The sequence below is a fragment of the Adiantum capillus-veneris genome, chromosome 13 (genome assembly GCF_014529385.1).
Source record: "Adiantum capillus-veneris isolate H3 chromosome 13, ASM1452938v2, whole genome shotgun sequence".
Lineage (NCBI taxonomy): Eukaryota > Viridiplantae > Streptophyta > Polypodiopsida > Polypodiales > Pteridaceae > Adiantum > Adiantum capillus-veneris.
In genome coordinates this window covers 54,676,604-54,696,846 of record NC_140943.1, presented here as the reverse complement: position 1 = coordinate 54,696,846, position 20,243 = coordinate 54,676,604, and the positions used below count along the sequence as shown (strand labels likewise).

General features: G+C 44.5%; 1 protein-coding gene across 2 annotated transcripts; it reads right to left on the bottom strand.

The window, feature by feature from the left end:
• Positions 1 to 2,034: 2,034 nt before the first annotated feature.
• Positions 2,035 to 19,272, bottom strand: LOC147444022 (nicotinamidase 2-like). 2 transcript variants are annotated; one of them, XM_086526773.1, is made up of 2 exons: positions 18,788 to 19,263; positions 2,035 to 2,473 (listed from the first exon to the last, which is right to left on the bottom strand). In XM_086526773.1, exons 1-2 carry the CDS (start codon positions 19,058 to 19,060, stop codon positions 2,171 to 2,173), a joined length of 576 nt encoding a protein of 191 aa, XP_086382899.1. In that variant the 5' UTR covers positions 19,061 to 19,263; the 3' UTR covers positions 2,035 to 2,170. The 2 variants fall into 2 exon arrangements, with proteins under 2 accessions (XP_086382899.1, XP_086382900.1); XM_086526774.1 differs by lacking the exon at positions 2,035 to 2,473 and adding an exon at positions 3,344 to 3,951 and having other exon boundaries at positions 18,788 to 19,272.
• Between the last annotated feature and the right edge of the window lie 971 nt (positions 19,273 to 20,243).

Sequence of the window (20,243 nt, the reverse complement as noted above, 5' to 3'; positions counted from 1 at the left end):
ACTTATGGGTATCACGTTTGTGCGCGTATTGTCACTCCATCCCTTGGTCATGGGTAGCCAAACCTATTGGGAGGTCATTTTTGGCAAGCTTGAAGGGCACATTCTTGGATGTCCCTTTACTTTTTCTCTCATTGTTGATTGGAAGGCTATCAAGATGCATTTGGAATGGAATGGCTAGCAATCTTCTCTTGGCAATTCCCTCCGATTGGAGAGCCTATGTTGGAGCAAGGCTTTCTCCTCTACTTTGATCCAACGCTCTCCTCGTCAAGCATATTTTCTTTCTCAATAAGGGGTATGCTAGGTGCATCAGGTGGTAGATGATACCCATCTTGCTCTTTCGTTCTCTGCTACGAACTCTCTTTTTGGATTGGGACCTCATTATTCGCCACTTTGGCGAGAAATTCTCTCTTGTTTCTCCTTTGAATGAAGACTCCCGCTCTTTGGATTGGATGTCAACTTGGAATGCATTTCGGTCGGTAGTGTCTACGCTCTCCTCCAATTTGATGCGTGGATTGTGCGTCATGATAATCGGTTGTGGTCACTCTCCAAGTCATCCCTTGTGGTGGAGGCATACGCTATCTTCCATTTAGCAGTCATCTCTCTTTGAAGGAAAGTATTTTCTTGTGTCGCTGTTTGGTAAGAGCTTTACCTATGGGCAGCACATTGCATGCTCTGCATGTTGTTGTTCCAAATATCGTACAATGGAGGAAACTATGCCACACTTCCTGTGGGATTGTCGTTGCTCCAAATCCTTCATTTGATAGGTGTCGACTGCTCTTCGGCTCTATTTCCCTTCCACCACTTTTCACAAACGGTTTTGGCTTTTTGGGACGCTTCAATCTCCGTAGTCTCAGTTTGAAATCTTTTTTGCTTGGGTCAGATTTTCGGTTCTATGGGCCATTTGGCACTATCTCAACTTCTTGATGTTTCAAGGCATTGACATTACCCTGTTTCCCTATTTTAAACTATCCAAGCGCTGCATTTCGCTTATGAGGCTGGGGATATTAATAGGATTTACTTTGATGGTTTCTAGCCCTCGGAGCATCATACAACATTGCTTTTTTTACTTCCTCTTTTCCTTGGGTTTTCCGCGGTTTGAGGTTTCTCACTTGTAAATTAATCAAATCTGATTTACAAAAAAAAAATGTGCGCGCGCACGCGAGAGAGAGAGAGAGAGAGAGAGAGAGAGAGAGAGAGAGAGAGAGAGAGAAGAAAAAGAAGAGAGTTTTAACATCGTAGGAAACTATCCCAAACGACCTTAAAAAGATCTATCCAATGAGGAGAGTTGAATTCAAGACCTGTTTATGAGAGAGAGAGAGAGAGAGAGAGAGAGAGAGAGAGAGATAGATTACAGCCTAGTTTAGTTAGCACCACTCACCATATACTTCCCCTAAACCATTGACATAACAGAGGCTGTTTGAAAATGCAAAAATATAATTCTTCATAGTTTGTAGTTAGGTTACAATTGCCTTCAAACACATGACATATTCTGATTTGGTATACTTGGATATGAGCTTGCCAAACTTTCAAAGGAGGAAATATGAGTGTATTATCGAAATAATAAATGCATGAAAAAAATAGGAGCATCTTTGGAGCTTATGATCCTAACTGTCAGTGCTCTTAAAAAACATTTTTCAAGCCATAATTTTCCAAGGCAACCTAGTTAGACAACCAGGATATATCTGAAAATCTCAGGTATATACCGGGATGTATAACTACATTGCCCAAAATTTGCCATTGAAAAGTAATGTCCAACAAAATTAAAACAGTGGATTTTGTAATCCCAACCGGAAAATTTGCACTACAAACTGGTGTACGTAAGCATTGCTTTGAAGCTATCTGGTAAAAAAGTTAAGTTTTCTATGTGCATATGATTAACAATCCACAATTGCAACTACTATCAAATCTGGAATACTTCAATTTGACACTCTTTATATGCCCATTAAGCTTTTCAATTACATACTTCCAAGCTTCATATAATTCCAGTTATGCTTATGACTATGATCCACAATTGCACCTATTTATATGCCCATTAAGCTTTTCAACTACATATTACCACATATTTCCAAGCTTCACATAATTGCTGTTTACTAAAAACACTTCTGCACATGACAACAGAACATCGTATTTACAGTCCATTTCCTAGTGCAATCTAAGACAATGAACTTTCTTATGAAAGAGAAGCCTTCAACGTTTTACAATCCACTAGATATGCAAAACCATACGCCATATTTTCCAGTGTGGCTAAATGCAAGTCTTCAGCTGATGTAGCAGTTGCATCAGAAGAGAAAAACACACGAAATCCCCTGACAAAAGCTTCTCTAGCAGAAGTCTCACAACACAAGTTAGTCATGACTCCAGTGACAATGACTTCTGTTTTGCCTTGCTCCTTCAAGAATCTCTCGAGATCAGTGCCGTAAAAGGCACTGTATGTATGCTTGTGAATGAGCTTGTCCTCGTTTTGCTTATTTACCTGATAGAGCCAATTTACAAATCTCATGCCAAGAAGCCAAAAAGGTTTCGACTTCTTAAAGCTACAAACAGTGGACTGTCAAAATTACACAAACAATAGCCTGAGCAGCTCCACTTTGCACGCACCACTACTTGTAGATGGTGAAAGAAAGAATGCAAAGGTACAATACAAGGAGCCTTTGCGTTGTTTCGTATGGGAAAGGGCTCATCAGAACTTCATTGTCCTTGGAAAGAAAAAAGGACTCCACACCAAATCCAGCTTTTGATGAAAAAGCATACATCCCTACACACTCAGAGCTGCCTTCTACATGCACTTGCAAACATTTGCATAACTCTTCCCTGCAACTTCTACTTAAAGTAACAGCTACCACATAGATGCGCAACCAGCCAGCATCATTAGAATCATGAAATCCTTCAACCATTTCCAGCCAGACATGTACATAGATGAATCCAAGAGCTTGTAAAGGAAAGTGGAAGTTATAGACTCATGATAGTCATCCAATAGTACAACCCTGACTGTCAAAGGTGCAGCGGAAAAGGTGAATCGGATGATGATCGAGTTTGCTACTACAAGTAAACCTCCTCTCAGGACCAAACAGCCACTACATCTAGAATGTAACACTACAGATCTCACAAGTATTGTCGTCCGTGTGTCAACCGCCCACCACACAAGCCGGGTGCAACACCAGCAAGCAAACACTGCAGAATTGGGAGGGAAGAGCAAGAGAGTGAAGCGCTAGAGAAAGAAGAAGAGAGATCGCAAGTAAAAACGCTAGAGAAAGGAGAGATCATAGGTGATTGAGAACACTAGAGAGAGTATGTAACAAACTTGGACACCCCAAGTCAAGATTCTACCGCGACACAGCAGAGATTCACTTCAAACTTATTCACAATTCACAATAAAGTCGACACGGCCCTGCGTAGTTCCGTGCCAAGAGGTATTGGCCCCAAAGACTGGGGCCCTTTTCAGTATTTCTTTTTATATTAATCTGTGTTCGAAGTACAAGAGTGTAGGCAGGCGCTCACTCTCAGACTCTGCATCCAGATGCTCTGAGAAGTGAGGCCTAGCCCACTTATTTATAAGTACAAGGGATGCCCAAAAGCAGAGCCCCAAAAATCTTTAAACTCAAAAGCTTTTATGCCCAAAAGCAATTCTTATAAATCTTCCATCAAAAGCTGCTAAAAACTGCCATCGTAATTTTCAGGAATCTGTACGGAATGCCACGTCAGAAAATCGGCGGATCTGCTGTCAGAAAATCGGCGCAAAAAGCAGATCCGTACAATACTGTCCGTACAACTGCCACGTGTCAGGCTGTCAACCCAAATTGCGGCGCATTTTCCGGGATTTTCCGTACAATCAACCTGTCGACGCAATTCTCGGTTCATGCAAGCTGCCACGTCACCAGTTTGTGACATACCCCTCTTCAAAGAAATGTAATCGCCCTCGACTACGCCTGCAAAACAGACACAGGCCATAAACTGTCTTAGTAGACACTGACTGTTAGTACCGACGCACTAGGCACAACACATCTAGCACATGTATCAATCGACAGTCACATCACTTGAAATCACAGCACATCACCTGACAAATCACATTCAAATTCATTCCAAATCTCAGACCATGATTAATCAGCAACATATTTAGCAATCGCATCTAGATCCGGTCGGGACCTCAGAGATGCCCGATTAACTAATCCTTATTGCAATCATGTCTATAGAGATTTATGAGACCGAAATGCTGCAGTCATTTCGTCTTTCAGTTCCTGCACTCAAACAAGTCAAGTACAAATCAATCAATATCATTTTCATTTTCAGGAATTCCAATTCATAAAGTCATACAGCAGAATACTGTCAGCCCGGCAATATCCTTGAAACCCAAAGGGACATCAGTGACTCTATATCAAAAATCGGGGTAATCTGTTGACAAATAAGCGGGCAACTCCCCTCTTGTGCAAGCTCGCTGCACTAGATTCACCCATGTTGAAATCAGGGTTCTATCGGAGTAGACTATGCTAAATCGAATGCTTCAAGGTAAAGTTCCAAAATCTAAGGAGTATCTGCTAGGTCCTCCTCCTCTATCCACTTCGCATCCAATGCAGGATAGTTCTTGAATTTAACCAAGAGCCGCCTAATCACTTTACCTTTAATCTTTCTATCTTTATGTGCCAATATTTGTTCTGGAACGAGTATCTCCTCGCTTTCCTCCACTTCAGGTTGATCATCTGGCTCCCCATCATCGGGCACATCGCCTTTAAAAGGCTTCAAGGGACTCGCATGAAAAGCATTGTGAATCCTCCTAGTATTGGGCAACTTCAGTCTAAAGGAGACATCATTTATCTTTTCTTTTATTTGGAAAGGTCCATAGTATCTCATGCTAAGCATTGGAAAAAGCCGCTCCTTTCCCTTTTTCTTTCTTAGACGTGCCTTCTCAAAACGTAAGAGCACCCAATCATCTCCCTTTAATTTCAAATCGTGACGGTGTCGATCTGCTGCCTTCTTGTGTCTTTCCTGAGATTTTGCTACAGCCTCCTGGACTTTGGCAAAAGCAGTGTCCAAGTCCCTCGTGTACTGGTCGGCTTCACTAATCTTATCTTTCGTGCTAAGGAAGGGTGGAACCTTCGTACCACCTTCAATAATCTCAAATGGCGCCTTCCCTATCAAAGAGTAGATCATGTTATTGTAGGCAAATTCCACCAAGGGCAAAACATGATTCCCATTGAGTCTTCTGATCAGAAATGTAAGACTTCAATAAATCCAGTGCGACTGAATTTGCAGTCTTAGATTGCCCATTTGTCTGCAAGTGGAAAGATGACGAGAACTGCAACTGTGTGTCAATGTTCTCCTTCCAAAACAAACTCATGAATCGAAGATCTATGTCAAAGATTATTGTCTCAGGCATGCCATGTAATCTGAAAATCTGTGAAATCAACAGTCTTGCTTAATGATCCGGCTTGACTGTTTTCTTCACTGAAACGAAGTGAGCTTGCTTGCTAAATCTGTTGATGACGGTCCAAATGCCAACATGCCCACTCTGTGTCTTCGGGAGATCAAAAACAAAATCCATAGCAATACTTTCCCAGGGGCAGGTGGAATGGGTAAAGGCTGTAATAATCCCTGTGCTTTATGTCTGCCAAACTTGACCTTCAAGCATACCAAACAACTGCGTACAAAGTCGTCTAGATCCTTCTTGAGTCTCGGCCAAAAGAAGTAACGCTCCACACCTTTCAAGGTGGTGTCAATGTTGCGGTGACCCGTAAAAGGTGGTCAATGGCATTCAGTTAGAACATTTTCCCTCAACGGCTATGTAATGCACAACATCGTTTTCTTCATCAAGTAGCCATCCCGTATGGAATATCCCGCTACTACCTCCCCATTCTATACTCGTGTGAATACATCCGAAAAATCTGGATCTGTGGCGTACTAATCAACCATATCCACGAAGCTTCTATAATGAATCGCGGAAATAGCCAAGACTTAACGGCTTCCGGGACAAAGCATCTGCCACCAAGTTATTTGGTCCCTGTGCATGGACAATCAGGGATTGAAACTGTGACAAGATATTAGCCCACCGCATCTGCTTTTCCGAAGCTGCTTCTATGACATGAAGTAGCGTAAACTTTGATGATCAATGAATACCGTAAAATCGGCTCCGAGTAGGTAATGTCGCCACTGAGTAAGAGCATGGATGACCGCCAAAAGCTCTTTCTCATAAATCTGTGCTGTCGATTCCGGCCTTGAAACAATCGGCTCTCATAGGCAATGACATGGCCTTCTTGCATTAAGACCGCACCTAGACTACGACCACAAGCATCACAATATACTTCGAATGACTTTCGTAAATCCGGCAAAGTCAATACTGGTCCCGTAGTCAATTTCTCTTTCAATGTCTGAAAGGTAGTCACCTCCGTGGGTCCCCACGAGAAAGGGACTCCTTTCTGTGTCAGAATGTGCAAAGGGGAAGCTACCTCTGCAAACTTTCCAATGAACCGGCGGTAGTAAGAACATAAGACCAAGAAGCTTCTAACTTCATGGACATTCTTCAAATCGAGCCAATCACGTATAGTGTCAATCTTGGCCGGGTTCATTTGTACTCTTGCTGCTGAGACGATGGGTCCCAAAAAGTGCATCTCCAGAAAGAAAAAACTCGCTCTTTTTCACATTTATAAGCAATTTATGCTTCTTCACTGTCTAGAAAACCCAGAAATGATTGGTATTTCTCTGAAAATCCAAAAAGTCGTCCTGAAAGTTGTCTTGTAGACGTCTCCTAGAGCAATACAGATCTGATGATAATCAATCTTCATATCAAATCGGCAAGTAGAAATCTAAAGTCTATCGAGTATATCATCGATCTTCATAATATGGAATTCTGTTCTGGTTCATTGTTTCTTTATCTTGGCCTCGGCTAAGTCTGTAAGGTGGCCAGTTCACTGGTGTACTATCACGAATCAATCATGTGATCTTCACGACGTAAAGGAGGTAACTCGCTTTGTACGCCTTCAGAGAAACAGTCAGCCCCTAATGCAAAAAATCTTGTCGTTCCTTTTCGAGGTCAAAACATATTCGACCTTCAATCATCATTCACTTCTCTCAAGAAAATTGAGTAAAGAAACTAAATTTTATCAAGTACGATCTCTCTGCCCTTTGTTTGTCAAAGTCGCTTTCTCAGTCCGATAGTCAACCACGGCGTTGTTCTTGTGGTACAAAGGGATTTTGAGGGAGACATCACAACCTTCCTAAGGGCATTACATAGAAGTCCTCATGCCCTAAATACCCCTGACATTGCAAACGAAGTTTGCCAATGATCGATGTAATGGCAACATCCCGTTCGGGTGCCACTAGAATTGCCTCTGCCTGTGGCCTCAACCTGTTGGGCATAATTCCAAATCGAGCCGCCAATTCAAGTGAAAAGAAGTTGGCCTTGGCTCCTCCATCAAAGAAAAATGAGGGTTTCCTGATCTTTCACTTTGCCCTAAACTCGGCAAAGTTCTGTACTTTCATCAATCATGCTTGGGTCAGTACCCATGCAATCTGGAACCAGTCCTGCTTTCATCTTTCCTTTTCTTCTGCACTCGACTACTACCCTAGAACTCTCTAGCCTTTCTTCAGTCTGGCCTTTTTGTGCCTTTCTGGGGCACTTTGCGGAGATGTGCCCTAGTTCCCCGCAACCAAAACACTTCCCCTCTTCGAGATAGATAGCCCTTTCTCTAAGAGTCAATCGGGGTCGTGTATCGTGATTTTCTTTGTCCTAGGAACTCTTTTTCTTTCTACTTTCATTATTGGAGGTCTGTCTGGTCCTCTGAGTCAAGATCTCATCAGTGGGGTAAGTCAAATTCCCGAATTGTATCAAGAAACCCTGTTTCGCATGACCCATCAATTCTTGAATAGAATTTGACTTGTGTTCAAGGCAGTAGTCTAGTAACTCTGTAGGGACTCCGTAGCAAAACCGCTCAATCTGTTCCTTAAGGTGACCTTCTTAAAAGAAAGGTTGATAGAAAAGAGTCCCAAAATCTCTCGCAATAAGCGTCCAAAGAATCTCGCTTGGTCATCCGAAGGTGATTCCAAGCGATTCTTGCATCCTATTCGTACTCCGGGGTCAGCCAAGAAGAAATAAAGAGCCTTTGAATTTCAACCACTTGACTGGAGCTTCCTTCCTCAAAAGAAGAGTGGACCACCATGTTCGAGCATTTCCTTTAAGAAAAGATGCAGCCCTCCTAATCTTGGAGGCCTCTAAGAACTGCCCTCCAGAGAAGTCTATGTCAAACTGCTAGATGAAGGCTAAAGCCCTCAGAGCATCTCGGAATCCAGAAAAGGATTCAAATTTTATCAACTGTCCACCTTCTTTAAATTCTTTTGTTTTCTTGCTCTTGTCGTCGGGGAAGTCATATTGGTTGGCTTTGTAGAAGTGCTTCTTTTCAAAAGTTCTTGTCCATCTCTTTCTGCGAGTACAGGTTCCACTTTTCTGCACTCGTCTGTCCTTTCGGCTTTCCTCCCTACCTGAGAGGAGAAGCAATGGCCATGCCATCTCGAGTAAATCTTATCAATCGGGTAATTCTTCAGGTGTCTCGCCAATCTCGAGTCCCTAGAGTACTTAATCAATCTATTCACACATATGCCAATCTGCAATTGACATTTGTACTCCGTTCTAGCAAACTTGTTCGAAAAAAAAAAATTGCCCAAATCTTCATTCTTTTCTTCAGTTCCCGCGTTGGATTTTCAACTTTTCTTTGCCTTCCCACTGAGAGGTGTCATCTCTGTCAGATTCTCCACAAGAACCCATGTGTAATCTGGGATTCTTTATGGCTTTATGCCCTGTACCACGGAGCGATGAAGATGGGAGCGCGCCCGATGCGCGATGTATGAAGGGTGGGAGTGGCTAATAAGTCCGGGGTCAGGACATGAAGATTCTTTCACAAAAGTCTGCATGCGTTGCAAAAAGGATCGGATCCTCCGTACAAGAAGAATCTTTTGATGCTCTGATACCACTGTAACAAACTTGGACACCCCAAGTCAAGATTCTACCACGACACATCAGAGATTCACTTCAAACTTATTCACAATTCACAATAAAGTCGACACGGCCCGGCGTAGTTCCGTGCAAAGAGGTATTGGCCCCAAAGACTAGCGCCCCTTTCGGTATTTCTTTTTATGTTAATCTGTGTTCAAAGTACGAGAGTAGGCAGGCGCTCACTCTCACACTCTGCGTCCAGATGCTCTGAGAAGTGAGGCCTACCCACTTATTTATAAGTACAAGGGATGCCAAGAAGTAGAGCCCCAAAAATCTTTAAACTCAAAAGCTTTTATGCCCAAAAGCAATTCTTAAAAATCTTCCATCAAAAGCTACTAATAGATGTCAGCGTAATTTTCGAAAATCCGTGCGGAATATTACGTCAGCAAATCAACGCAAAAAGCGGGTCCGTATGCTGCTGTCCGTACAACTGCCATGTGTCAAGCTGTCAGGGCGAATTGCGACGCATTTTCCGAGATTGTCCGTACAGTCAGCCTGTCGACGCAATTCTCGGGTCCTGCAAGCTGCCACGTCATCAGTTTGTGACAGAGTAGTAGACCCAAACACTGGCTGTATCTACAAATGACACAGTATAGGGACTCCCAAATTTTTCCCTACTCTCATCCCAACAAATAAATCACTAGGACGCCCAATCAATATACGACATTGTTTGAGCTGCTAATAAACTCGCCCAGGGAACCGAATTTGGTCCCCCATCGAGCATAGCGGAAACCCTAGAAGTGGGGGTCATTTTCAAATCATTGAGAGCGTCGCGTAGTACCCGCCTCACACCAATCTAGTGGGAAATCTGAAGTAGATGCATCTTGCAAAGTCTCCAATAGCCACTTCCGTAACTTATCCGATTTGCCCCCAGAAGAGGCAACTACTGATACATCCTCTTCTACATCAACACCATGGTGAGAGCCGTTGTCATCTACATCATCAAGGATAGGTGCTTTCTCCGCCGAAGCCTAAGGAACACGAACAGGGGAAAAGGGTTCATAGACACCCTCTGAAGGAATACGCTCATCGAAGACCACATCTCAACCCTAGAAGTGGGGGTCATTTTCAAATCATTGAGAGCGTCGCGTAGTACCCGCCTCACACCAATCTAGTGGGAAATCTGAAGTAGATGCATCTTGCAAAGTCTCCAATAGCCACTTCTGTAACTTATCCGATTTGCCCCCAGAAGAGGCAACTACTAATACATCCTCTTCTACATCAACACCATGGTGAGAGCCGTTGTCATCTACATCATCAAGGATAGGTGCTTTCTCCGCCGAAGCCTAAGGAACACGAACAGGGGAAAAGGGTTCATAGACACCCTCTGAAGGAATACGCTCATCGAAGACCACATCTCGGCTTCCTCGGCTTAATGCAACGTCCTTCTTCACTAGATCATAAAGCCCATATCCCTCAAAAAGACTAATGTAGCCAACCAAAACCATCTGGTTGAATTTCGGGTCAAACTTCCCCCTCCGCTTCTTACGTACATAGGCATAGGCATCGCTCGCAAATATCTGAAAATGAGAGACATTGGGCTTTCTCCCAAAGTAAGTCTCAGACAAAGTCTTCCTTGAAAGCGAAGTCGGAGGACACTAGTTGAGAGTATGAATTGTTGTCGCAACTGCCTCCACCCACAAAGACTTCTACAAGTCTCAATGCTCGAGCTGTAAGGTGCAGCCGAAGTGAAAGTTGAACTTTGCTCAAGATGAGTGCTCCGAACTGTGCTCTAGGGTTCCTTTTTTATATGGAAGGTAGAGCCTTCCGTTCTTAATGAGAGATTCAATGGACACAAACAAAGTGAATGGACACTATGCGTGAAGGTGCATGAGACTGAGAGATAGAGAAGAGAAGAGAATACGACACCGGGACGTTGTAAAACCCTCCTTCGAAGGCCCCACTCTCGATGGCGAGAGTGTCTACTATTGATTGCACAACCGGTACAAAACTCTGGTGTACTTGAGGACTATGATGCAATGTGCGACTAGGGTGTTGTCGACGGCGACGACTTGAATCTTCGGCTGAAAATGGTGATGAAGTAAACGCTGAATTGGCTAAATGCTGTTGCTGCAAAAAACGCCATCTGTTGGTCTCTTATGAGCTGCTGAAAATCGCTGGTGTGCTGCTGAAATCTGCTGCTTCAAATCGCTGATTATGGCAGCCCAAAATGCTGACTATAGCTGACCAAAAACGCTGATTAGGTGCTGTTAAAAAGCGCTGGCTGTGGCTGGGAATTTGCTGATGCAACGATGCGATTGGAGACACCAATGCAAGGCTGGAAAACGCTATATGCAGAGGCTATATCCTTGCTGAATTTGCTGATTAGAAGCGCTGCCTGAGATCGCCAGATAGGCTGAAAAACGCTGATGAGGCTAGGTGGGGAAACGCAAGCAGAAGGGGGGGAATCTTGCTGAGATAGACAGGGGGAACCTATTGCGCTTTGGCCTGTGTTCTCCTTGCTCTTCTGCCAAATGATGCTAGCCCTGGTTTCCTTATATATTATCTTACCCATTTTGCCCTACTCAGTTCCCAACAAAAGTCACTTAATTAAAAGTGAAAAATGTCAAAAATAGGGAAAATAGGTTTTAATGCACTGGAAAATGCTCCTGATGGATTCTGATGGTAATGCTGATGATCATGCAGTGTGCAACCAGAGGATATGCATCTACTCTAAGTGCCTAGGTATGCACGGTCTACGAACACTCACAAAAGTGCCAGAACACTTCCTAAGCTAGACTGACTGGACTGACTAAACCCTTGTCATGCTGTAGCTTGTCCACGGACACATAGGGTTGGATGTGTCACGTGACACGAGCATTTCCTTGCCATCTCCACCACATTCCTATTCTTCCGCTCCACAACTCCACTCTTTGAGGGAAATCTAGTATTCGTAAGCTCCTGTTTGATGCCATGGTCCACACACATCTGTATAAAAACAATGGAGGTGAACTCGTTACCCTTGTCTGATCCAATTGTCCTCAACACTTCACCGCTTCCCTTCTCGAGGAGTGTACGCATGTTCTTGAAGAGATCAATGGCCTCTAGCTTGTGCTCGAGAAAGTATATCCAAGTAAAGTGGCTGAAATCATCCACCAGCAACATAAAATAGAGAGCAACACAAAATAGAGAGTTGTACCCAAGAAAGGATTCTTCATCGTTCCACAAAGGCCGGTGTGAAGCTACTCCAAAACTGCAGTAGCTCAGTGTGTAGAGTGCTTCTAAGCAGCCTCCCTATGTTGCTTCCCACGAATGCAATTGATATATTTCCCATGCCTACCCCCAACATCTGGTAAGCCTTCAATCAACTATTCATGAAAAGCACAATTGAGAGCATCATTCAAATGGCCAAAACGATAATGCCATAGATCACTTGCAAGAGTACCGGTAGATGAAGAAAGAGCTTGGAGCTTGTAAAGAGCTTGCTCCACAGTGCCCCCTCTGACCTCCTTGCCGGAGTCTAGATCCCGTATCAGCACCGTATCCTTTGTAAAGACCACCTCCATGCCTAACTTACACACTTTGCGCACCTACATGACATGGAATCCTAACTTTAGAGCATAAAGAACCTTGGAGGTGTACATACCCCTCTGCCATCCGGAATCAACTCCATGTATCCTCACTGTGAACACGAATTTCCAATTCTTCATTTCGCCAATGAAAATGAAACCATAGAGTCGTCGCAAGTCAGATCGCAGATCCTTTGAAGATGTCATGTGCCATGACGCACCACTATCAAGGATCCAACTCTGAGAATCTCAAGCCACAAGAGCTATCTCAACCTTCGATGTCCGTGGAGAAGTCTCAGTAGGTAGTATATCCAAGTCAAGAAGTTGAGCCTCGCCAACTCACTTTAGACACTTCCGCACTAATGGCCTTTTTCTCCACAATGATTGTAAAGTCGATCATCTTTCAAAGCCTCCTTTTCAACTTCCATCTTTGTCACAAATGTGATGACATGGCATGACTCTCAAAGGTGTAGCAGAAAAGGGTGAATCGGGTGATGAACTTGTCTACAACCACGAGTAAACCTCCTTTGGAGACCCGACAGCCAACAGATCTCGGATCTATCACTATAGATCTCCTCGTACTCAAGCTCCTAGCACAAACGGCCCACCGTACGGGCACGGGAACAACCTGCAGGAAATGACACAGCAAGGAGAGGGAGCAAGAGGAAAAGGGATCGATGGGAGAAAACGCCAGAGAGAGAGATAGAGAGAGAGAGAGAGAGAGAGAGAGAGATGGTGGAGAGAGAAAACACTAGAGAGGGTGTGTGTCCAAAACATTGGATCTCTGGACTGCATAACATGCCAAAAGTACAAGGTGGGGTTTGCATATATAGGGCAATTGGGAAATTGCCCTACCTGCCTAGAAAACCCCACGATCCCAAAAACTGGCTAAAATGCTAATCAATATTAAACTCACTAAAAGTGACTTCACACACATATTTAGTAGCACAACTGCAAAAGAGTCCAGACTATGACCCCGAAAAACCCTAGGAACACGGATCCTGCCTCATGCTAGCTTACCGGGTGGGCAAACACCGTGGAGTGCATCGTCGAGAAAAGGTACATCTACCTCAGATACAAGCCACAAAACAACCCACTCCCTAAACTGCTCTTGAGAGATAGTCGAGCCACCACCGAACAGGAATCTGAACTCTAACACCTCCTAAATGCAAAACAAGTCCAAGCATGAGAGAATATTGTCGTCTGTGGAAGAGGTTTGGTGAGGATATCGGCAAGGCTATCTAACGTCCGAATGTCACTAGTCGAATAGAGCCATCCTTGGTCATCTCACAAACAAAATGATATTGTATCTCTATATGCTTGGTCCGCGCATGGAACACCGAATTCCTCACAGTGGCTATAAAACTCTGGTTGTCAAAGTACATGATGTTCGTCTACTAAGGAAATGCCATCTCCGAAAATCGCCTTCATAATCACACTGACTCACATATAGCATTCCACACAGCCCTGTACTCTACCTCTTTGGAAGATGAGGCAATTGTAGGCTGTTTCTTGTTGCTCCATGAAACTACTCATGAGCCAAAAGAAACGGTGTAACCTATAGTCAACCGTCGTCCATCTGGATCTCCACCCCAATCTGAATCGCTTCATCCTTGTAGAATGATCTTGGAGTCCGTACCTCCAACCACATAGTGAATGCCTAATGACTTGGTCGCCTTTAAATGCCGCAAACTTCGAAGAGTCTACTCCAAATGTGACTTGGCAAGTCTTTGCGTGAAAGAACTGAGAAGTCCCATCGGGAAACTGACATCAAACCGGGTGTTGAGAACCCAAATAAGAGAACCCACCAATTTCTAACACTTTCTAGTATCTGCTACGTTTGGGGGTCATACTATGACAACTTTTGATTGGGATCCATAGGGGTTGAGAAAGGTTTGCACTCAATCATGCCAAATGCTTTTAACAACTCTTGGATATAATTCTCCTAAGAGAGAAAGATGGCCCCCTCTGTCTGCCATATCTCCAATCCAAGAAAGCAATAAAGCAAGCCGAGATCTGTCATCTCAAACTCCTTAGCCAAGGTCTCCGTAGTACTGCAGATGTGCTCAACATGGCTACCTGTAATCACAAGATTGTCCACATAGAGGATAACAAGTGTCCCCCTTTACTTTATGAGAGTTGGGCAAAGACCAAAACAAGAGAGAATGCGAACTGAGAGAGAGAGAGAGAGACCAACACCAGAGGGGGTCCCAAACCCCCCTCCAAGGGCTCCCCCCTCTATTGCTAGAGAGGTAATTCTTTAAATTGCACTGGATGGAGATGTTGAAAACATTGAGGTTAAGTGGCTGAAGACGCTGGTGAAGGGGTGCTAAAAAGCGCTAGCTATTGCTCGGTACTTGTGTTGCGGGTACTGTAAGTACTGGTACTACTACTTCTTGCTTTCTCTAGCGCCCAATGGCTTGCTTATGTACTTCCAGAGAGATAGGTTGAGCAGCTTCATTTCAGCCCCCATGATTTGACTTTAAAAACCCAAAGGTCACTTACAATTTTAATGCCTTATAAGAGGTGGTTCACACGCGGATAAGAGGCGGTTCATATGCAGTGGAGTACTAATGCTTGGTGCTAATGGGTTGTGCAATCAAAAGGTATGCAACTACTTTAAGTGCCTAGACATGCACGTCCTGCATACGGGCTCACAAGGGCAACATAACCGCGAAACGTTTCACCCACAACAGAGGAGCCTCGGTGAAACATTTAACCGAAGCGCCAATTTTGGGTATATATAGTATAGGTGCTAATAAAAACCCCCCAAAAAAAATTAGGCGTTTCACCTACATGTTGAAACGTTTCACACTTTTCACATTTCACCATGTCCGAAACACATTTCGTGGTTTCGTTGCATAAGGGTCGCTTATAATTTTAATGCCTTATAAGAGGTGGTTCACACGCGGATAAGAGGTGGCTCATATGTGGTGGAGTGCTAATGCTGGGTGCTAATCCTTTGTGCAATCAAAGGGTATGCAACTACTCTAAGTGCCTGGACATGCACGTCCTACGTACAGGCTCAGGGTTAGATGTGCACGTGACAACATATGCTCCCATTGTTGTAACTTGCTTCCTTATATCTTCACCAAAATTGTCCTTTCCCACAACTACATTGTGCAATCAATATCCAATACACGACATGATACCAATACTCAAAGAAAGAGTAAAGGAACCGGCTCGGGGAACAAGCCCGTAAAGAACGATGGGGCTGATCTATAAAATGCCAAAAAGCTGAGCGAAAACTACAAGGGAAGAACCTGCTATACTTGCAGCCCATGTCCAAATCTGCACCCGAAGGACTTCCCCAAGGTTGGAGTTCTCCAAAGGGATGTATGGAAGAAACATCCAAATGTTACTGACTATGGGAGTAGGAACTAGATGTCCCCACCAGCTGTCAACACTACATGCAAACCCGTCATCCAAAGGATCTTGACAAATCTATTGTTGCACATCCAAAAAACTGCCCATAAAAGGTTGCAAACCTATCCAACACCTGGTGTTGACTAGGTCACAAGAGATCATAAACCTGTCCCACAACTGATACTGAAAAGCTCACAAAAGGGCAAAGGAATGACCAAATTTGTAGGGCCACACTACCATCGAGGAAGGAAAGAACATGAAGATAGTAGGGTCCACACTCCAACAAAACCTCCTTCAACTATTATCATTGAAGGCTATCACAAACTGTTGACGTGTCAAACCACTGAAGAATGGAGCCAACCTCCACATCTCCGCCGAGGGCGCCTCAACCCTAAGTGAAGAAGCAACAGCAGCAGAAGAAGCAAAAGTTCCCACCAGCTTATGGGACCCCGTCTGATGGGACCCAAGTGACCCAGACATTAAAGTAAAGCAAGCCCACACACACACTCAATTGCGTGGGAAGTTGATGACGTGGCTCAATGTACGGACTATCGCAATTTACGCTGACGTGGCAACCTGTACGGATTTCCACAAAACGCGCTCGCAGCTTTTTGCGCTTTTGGGACCAAATGCTTTTGAGTTTCAAGCTTTTCATATAACTGCTTTTCATAGGCCAAAGGTCTTTAAATATGTGCAGAGGGCTCAGCCTCTGGCACTCTTTTGAATGAAGGTACAGAGCACGAATACCGGCATTGTGCTGAGTTTAAGTAATATAAAGAAATATCGAAAGGGACACCAAGGTTTGGGGACAGTACTCTCTGGGGTGGAATTCCGCCACTCAATGTCACGTGTGCTCTCTCTCTCTTTCAATTCATTTGTTGTTGAAGTGCTACAAGTCTGTTTAATCTGTTCTTTTCCGTATGCACGTGATGCATGTCTCATAACAATGGCTAAGGGTCTAGCACCACATGCTCTGTAACAGACTTGGACACTCCAAGTCGAGAATCTACCGCGACAGCACAAATAACCGCTTCAAAACAGTTCACGGTTCAAAATTGATTCCACACTGGCCTGGCAGAGTTCCATGCCTAGAGATATTGGCCCCAGAGTCTGGCGTCCCTTTCGGTCTTTCTTTTTATATTAATTTGTGTTCAAAGTACAAGAGTGCGGATAGGCGCTCACACTCAGACTCTACGTCCGGATGCTCTGAGTTGTGAGAGGCCTGCTCACATATTTAAAGGTTACAAAGAGATGCTAAAAAGCAGAGCCCCCAAAAGCTTCAAAAGCTGAAAATCAAAAGCTTTTAAAATAAGACAAAAGCTCTCACACAAGCTCTCTTAAGCCCTAAAATAAAGCAAAAAGCTTCTCTCTCTAACTCTCTTGCGTAGTTCAAGCAAGGCCTAAAAGCTGCCGTAAATTTTCTCACGCAAAAGCTGCCCCTAGCTTTTTGTAAATCACGGAAGTCCGTACATGCTGCCACGTGTCAGCTAGCGGGCTTGTCCATACTGCAGCCAGCCACGTTAGTAAATCCAGCGTGATTTCCAGGGCTCTGCCACTGCAAGAGAGTGTGTTTGTTAGGGTTATGCCACGCACCATTTTGTGACATACCCCCCTCTTGAAAGCATTGTAATCGCCCTCGATTACGCCTGCAAAACAAACAGAAGCCATACGCTGCCTTAGCAGACACTGACTGTTAGTATCGACGCACTAGGAACACACATCTAGCATATGTACCAATCGACAGTCACATCACATGACAAATCACATTCAACATTCATTCGGATCTTAGACCATGATTTATCGGCAATGCAATTAGCAATCGTATCTAGATCCACTCGACCTCACAGATGCCCGATTGAGTAACCCCTATTGCAACCATGTCTATTCGAGATCATTCAGACCGAAATGCTGCAGTCATTTCGTCTATCAGTTCCTGCACTTAAACAAGTCAAGAAGAAGTCAGTTTCATATTTTTCGGAATTCCATTTCATAAAGTCATTCAACAAAATACTGTCAGCTCTCAGTACCTGAAGCTCAAAGAGACATCAGTGACTAGTTATTAAAAAATCGAGGCATCCGTTGACAAAGAAGCGGAGTAACTTCCCTCTTGTGCAAACCCACTGCACTGCACATGACAATGCAACAATCAACTCAATTTCTTACAACTTTGTTTTCCAAAGCTCTTAGTGGTAAGCATTTTAAAGAGACTCTTTAACGGTGCAATATTGGCCCTCCACCTTGAACCTAAAGAGACGCAATGTTGGTAAAATGAGCTCAATACACCTAGATGAATCCAGGATTAGCCAGATTAACATTTAAAGGAAATGAGCTCAAATGTAAGGAGTTGTGGTGACGTAGCAATGACAAGATTGCATGCGTGAACTATACTAGAGTGCGAAAGTGCAAGTCATAGCCAATGGTTGAACTGCGAGTGGGTCACAGTCAAAATGGGCCAGGCACAGTGGACGTGCCCTGTCAACTCGCTCTTAAGGTCGGTAAGAAGGAACGCCCGCAACAACTATCAAAACAACCACATATTTATTTCTTTTTTGGCAGTGGTGGTGGTGGTGGACTAGCTATTGAACTCCCTATGCCCCAAATCTGAAGCATCCAATGTCCATGCACGTTGCATGTGCCATGATGCCGCAATGCACTTGTCCTAACTCATGCGACATACTACATCGGTGACAGCCTAATTGTGTCAGGAGTCGGGCGTATATATAAAATTTAAAGAGACAACCGTTTGACCATTGCAAACTAAGAATCTGAGAACAAATCATCTGATAATGATGAAGCACATGCATAGCTGACCTGAATAAATGACTATGGCTCTTTCTCTCAACATCAATGAGCATGGTGTGCAATGCAACATGCGTACACACAAACATGAAGAAGACAGGTCAATGTCATTGCAAAGGACCAGGGAGGGGCATACCTCTGGGAGAAGTTCTGCTTCAGGTGTGCCGTCATGGATGACATCAGGCCACCATTCACCAAGCATTCCATAGTCGGAAGGAGATTTGTGGGCATGACGAGTGTAAATGACGGGTATGCCAGCATCTCTGCAGGTTGCGATGGTGAGCTGCATGGCAGGAATGATAGGGCCCGCGATTCCGCGAAAGTACTCCTGCATATCTATCACGAGAACCGCCGCCTGCTTGGCGTCAGGAGTCCGATGGCGAACCTTGTACTGCCGATCCGCAGACATTTCCTTCGCACTTCCCTTGGCAACTCCAACGGGAGTCTTTGATTCTCCTCTTGGAGGTGCAGAGCGGTGGTACTGTAATCCTTGGCCCTGCCACGCCTTGGTTTTAAGAGCGGTGGACACTCTCGCAGAAGGCAAACGTGGCTTGCCTTGTCACGTCCACGATCAACTGTAGATCTTTCGAGGCGCCTAGGCTCGCAACTTTCGGAGTTTTCCAATCATTTGTAGCACATTCAGCAGTGCCAGTGTTTGGGAAAAATGTGTCTCAGCTTAGTATGTCCCTCTAATTTTGGAAGATGGTCGCATTAGTGCAAATCTTGGAAGATGCCGACTTCTTGATCAAATAGGAAAAGTGAGGGGTCGCCATCTAGTAGGCGAGAGAGAAGAAGAAAAAGAAGAGAGTTTTAACGTCGTAGGAAATTATCCCAAGTGGCGGACGTGCTGTGTTGATCTCTCCCTCTCTCTCTGTGTGCATAGGTCATGCTCTGTTTGGTGGTTGTGTGCAGGTGGGAGACGAGACGTTCTTGCCTTTTGTGAACGGAACTCAATACAAGAGGGAAGGCGACGATGATGAGGGGATGGCATGCAAGGCAGGCCCTGAACGGGGTGGATGCAGGACACAGTCCGCAGGGTTGGGAAGCGATTGTGGGCGTGAACTAGCACTACGATGCCTTTTCGTTTTGCATTTGCAGGGCCACGAGAGGGGAGCATGTTGTGTGCCCAGCAAAGGACAAGCAGATGATGCAGCAGCCCTTTGTCTTCGTCTAGTTTCATGAGAAGGTGATGGTTATCACCATCGCGAGGAAACTGAGAGAGAGACCCAGGCTTGGGGCAGGGAGGAGACTACGAAGCAAGAGAAGTGGTCAATATGGTTTTGCAGGCTAATGAAAAGGCATCTGTAGACCCAGTATACAACCTGGGTACACACGAGCTCTCCTATGGAGCTGCTGCAACATACCATGAGGAGGAGAGACCAGTTCGAACCTGTGAAGGGATACGCATCGCAATAACTTAACCAACACTAAGGTTGGCCATGAGGAACAGAGATGGAGGGTACGCAGCAGATATGCAACAGCGCGTGCTAGGGGAAGGGTTGCGTTGCTCTGCGCTGGCACAACCGATGGACGCGGTGTGGGAACCGCGGATGGAGCAACTTTTGCTTCCCCGAGGGCGACGAATGAAGAAT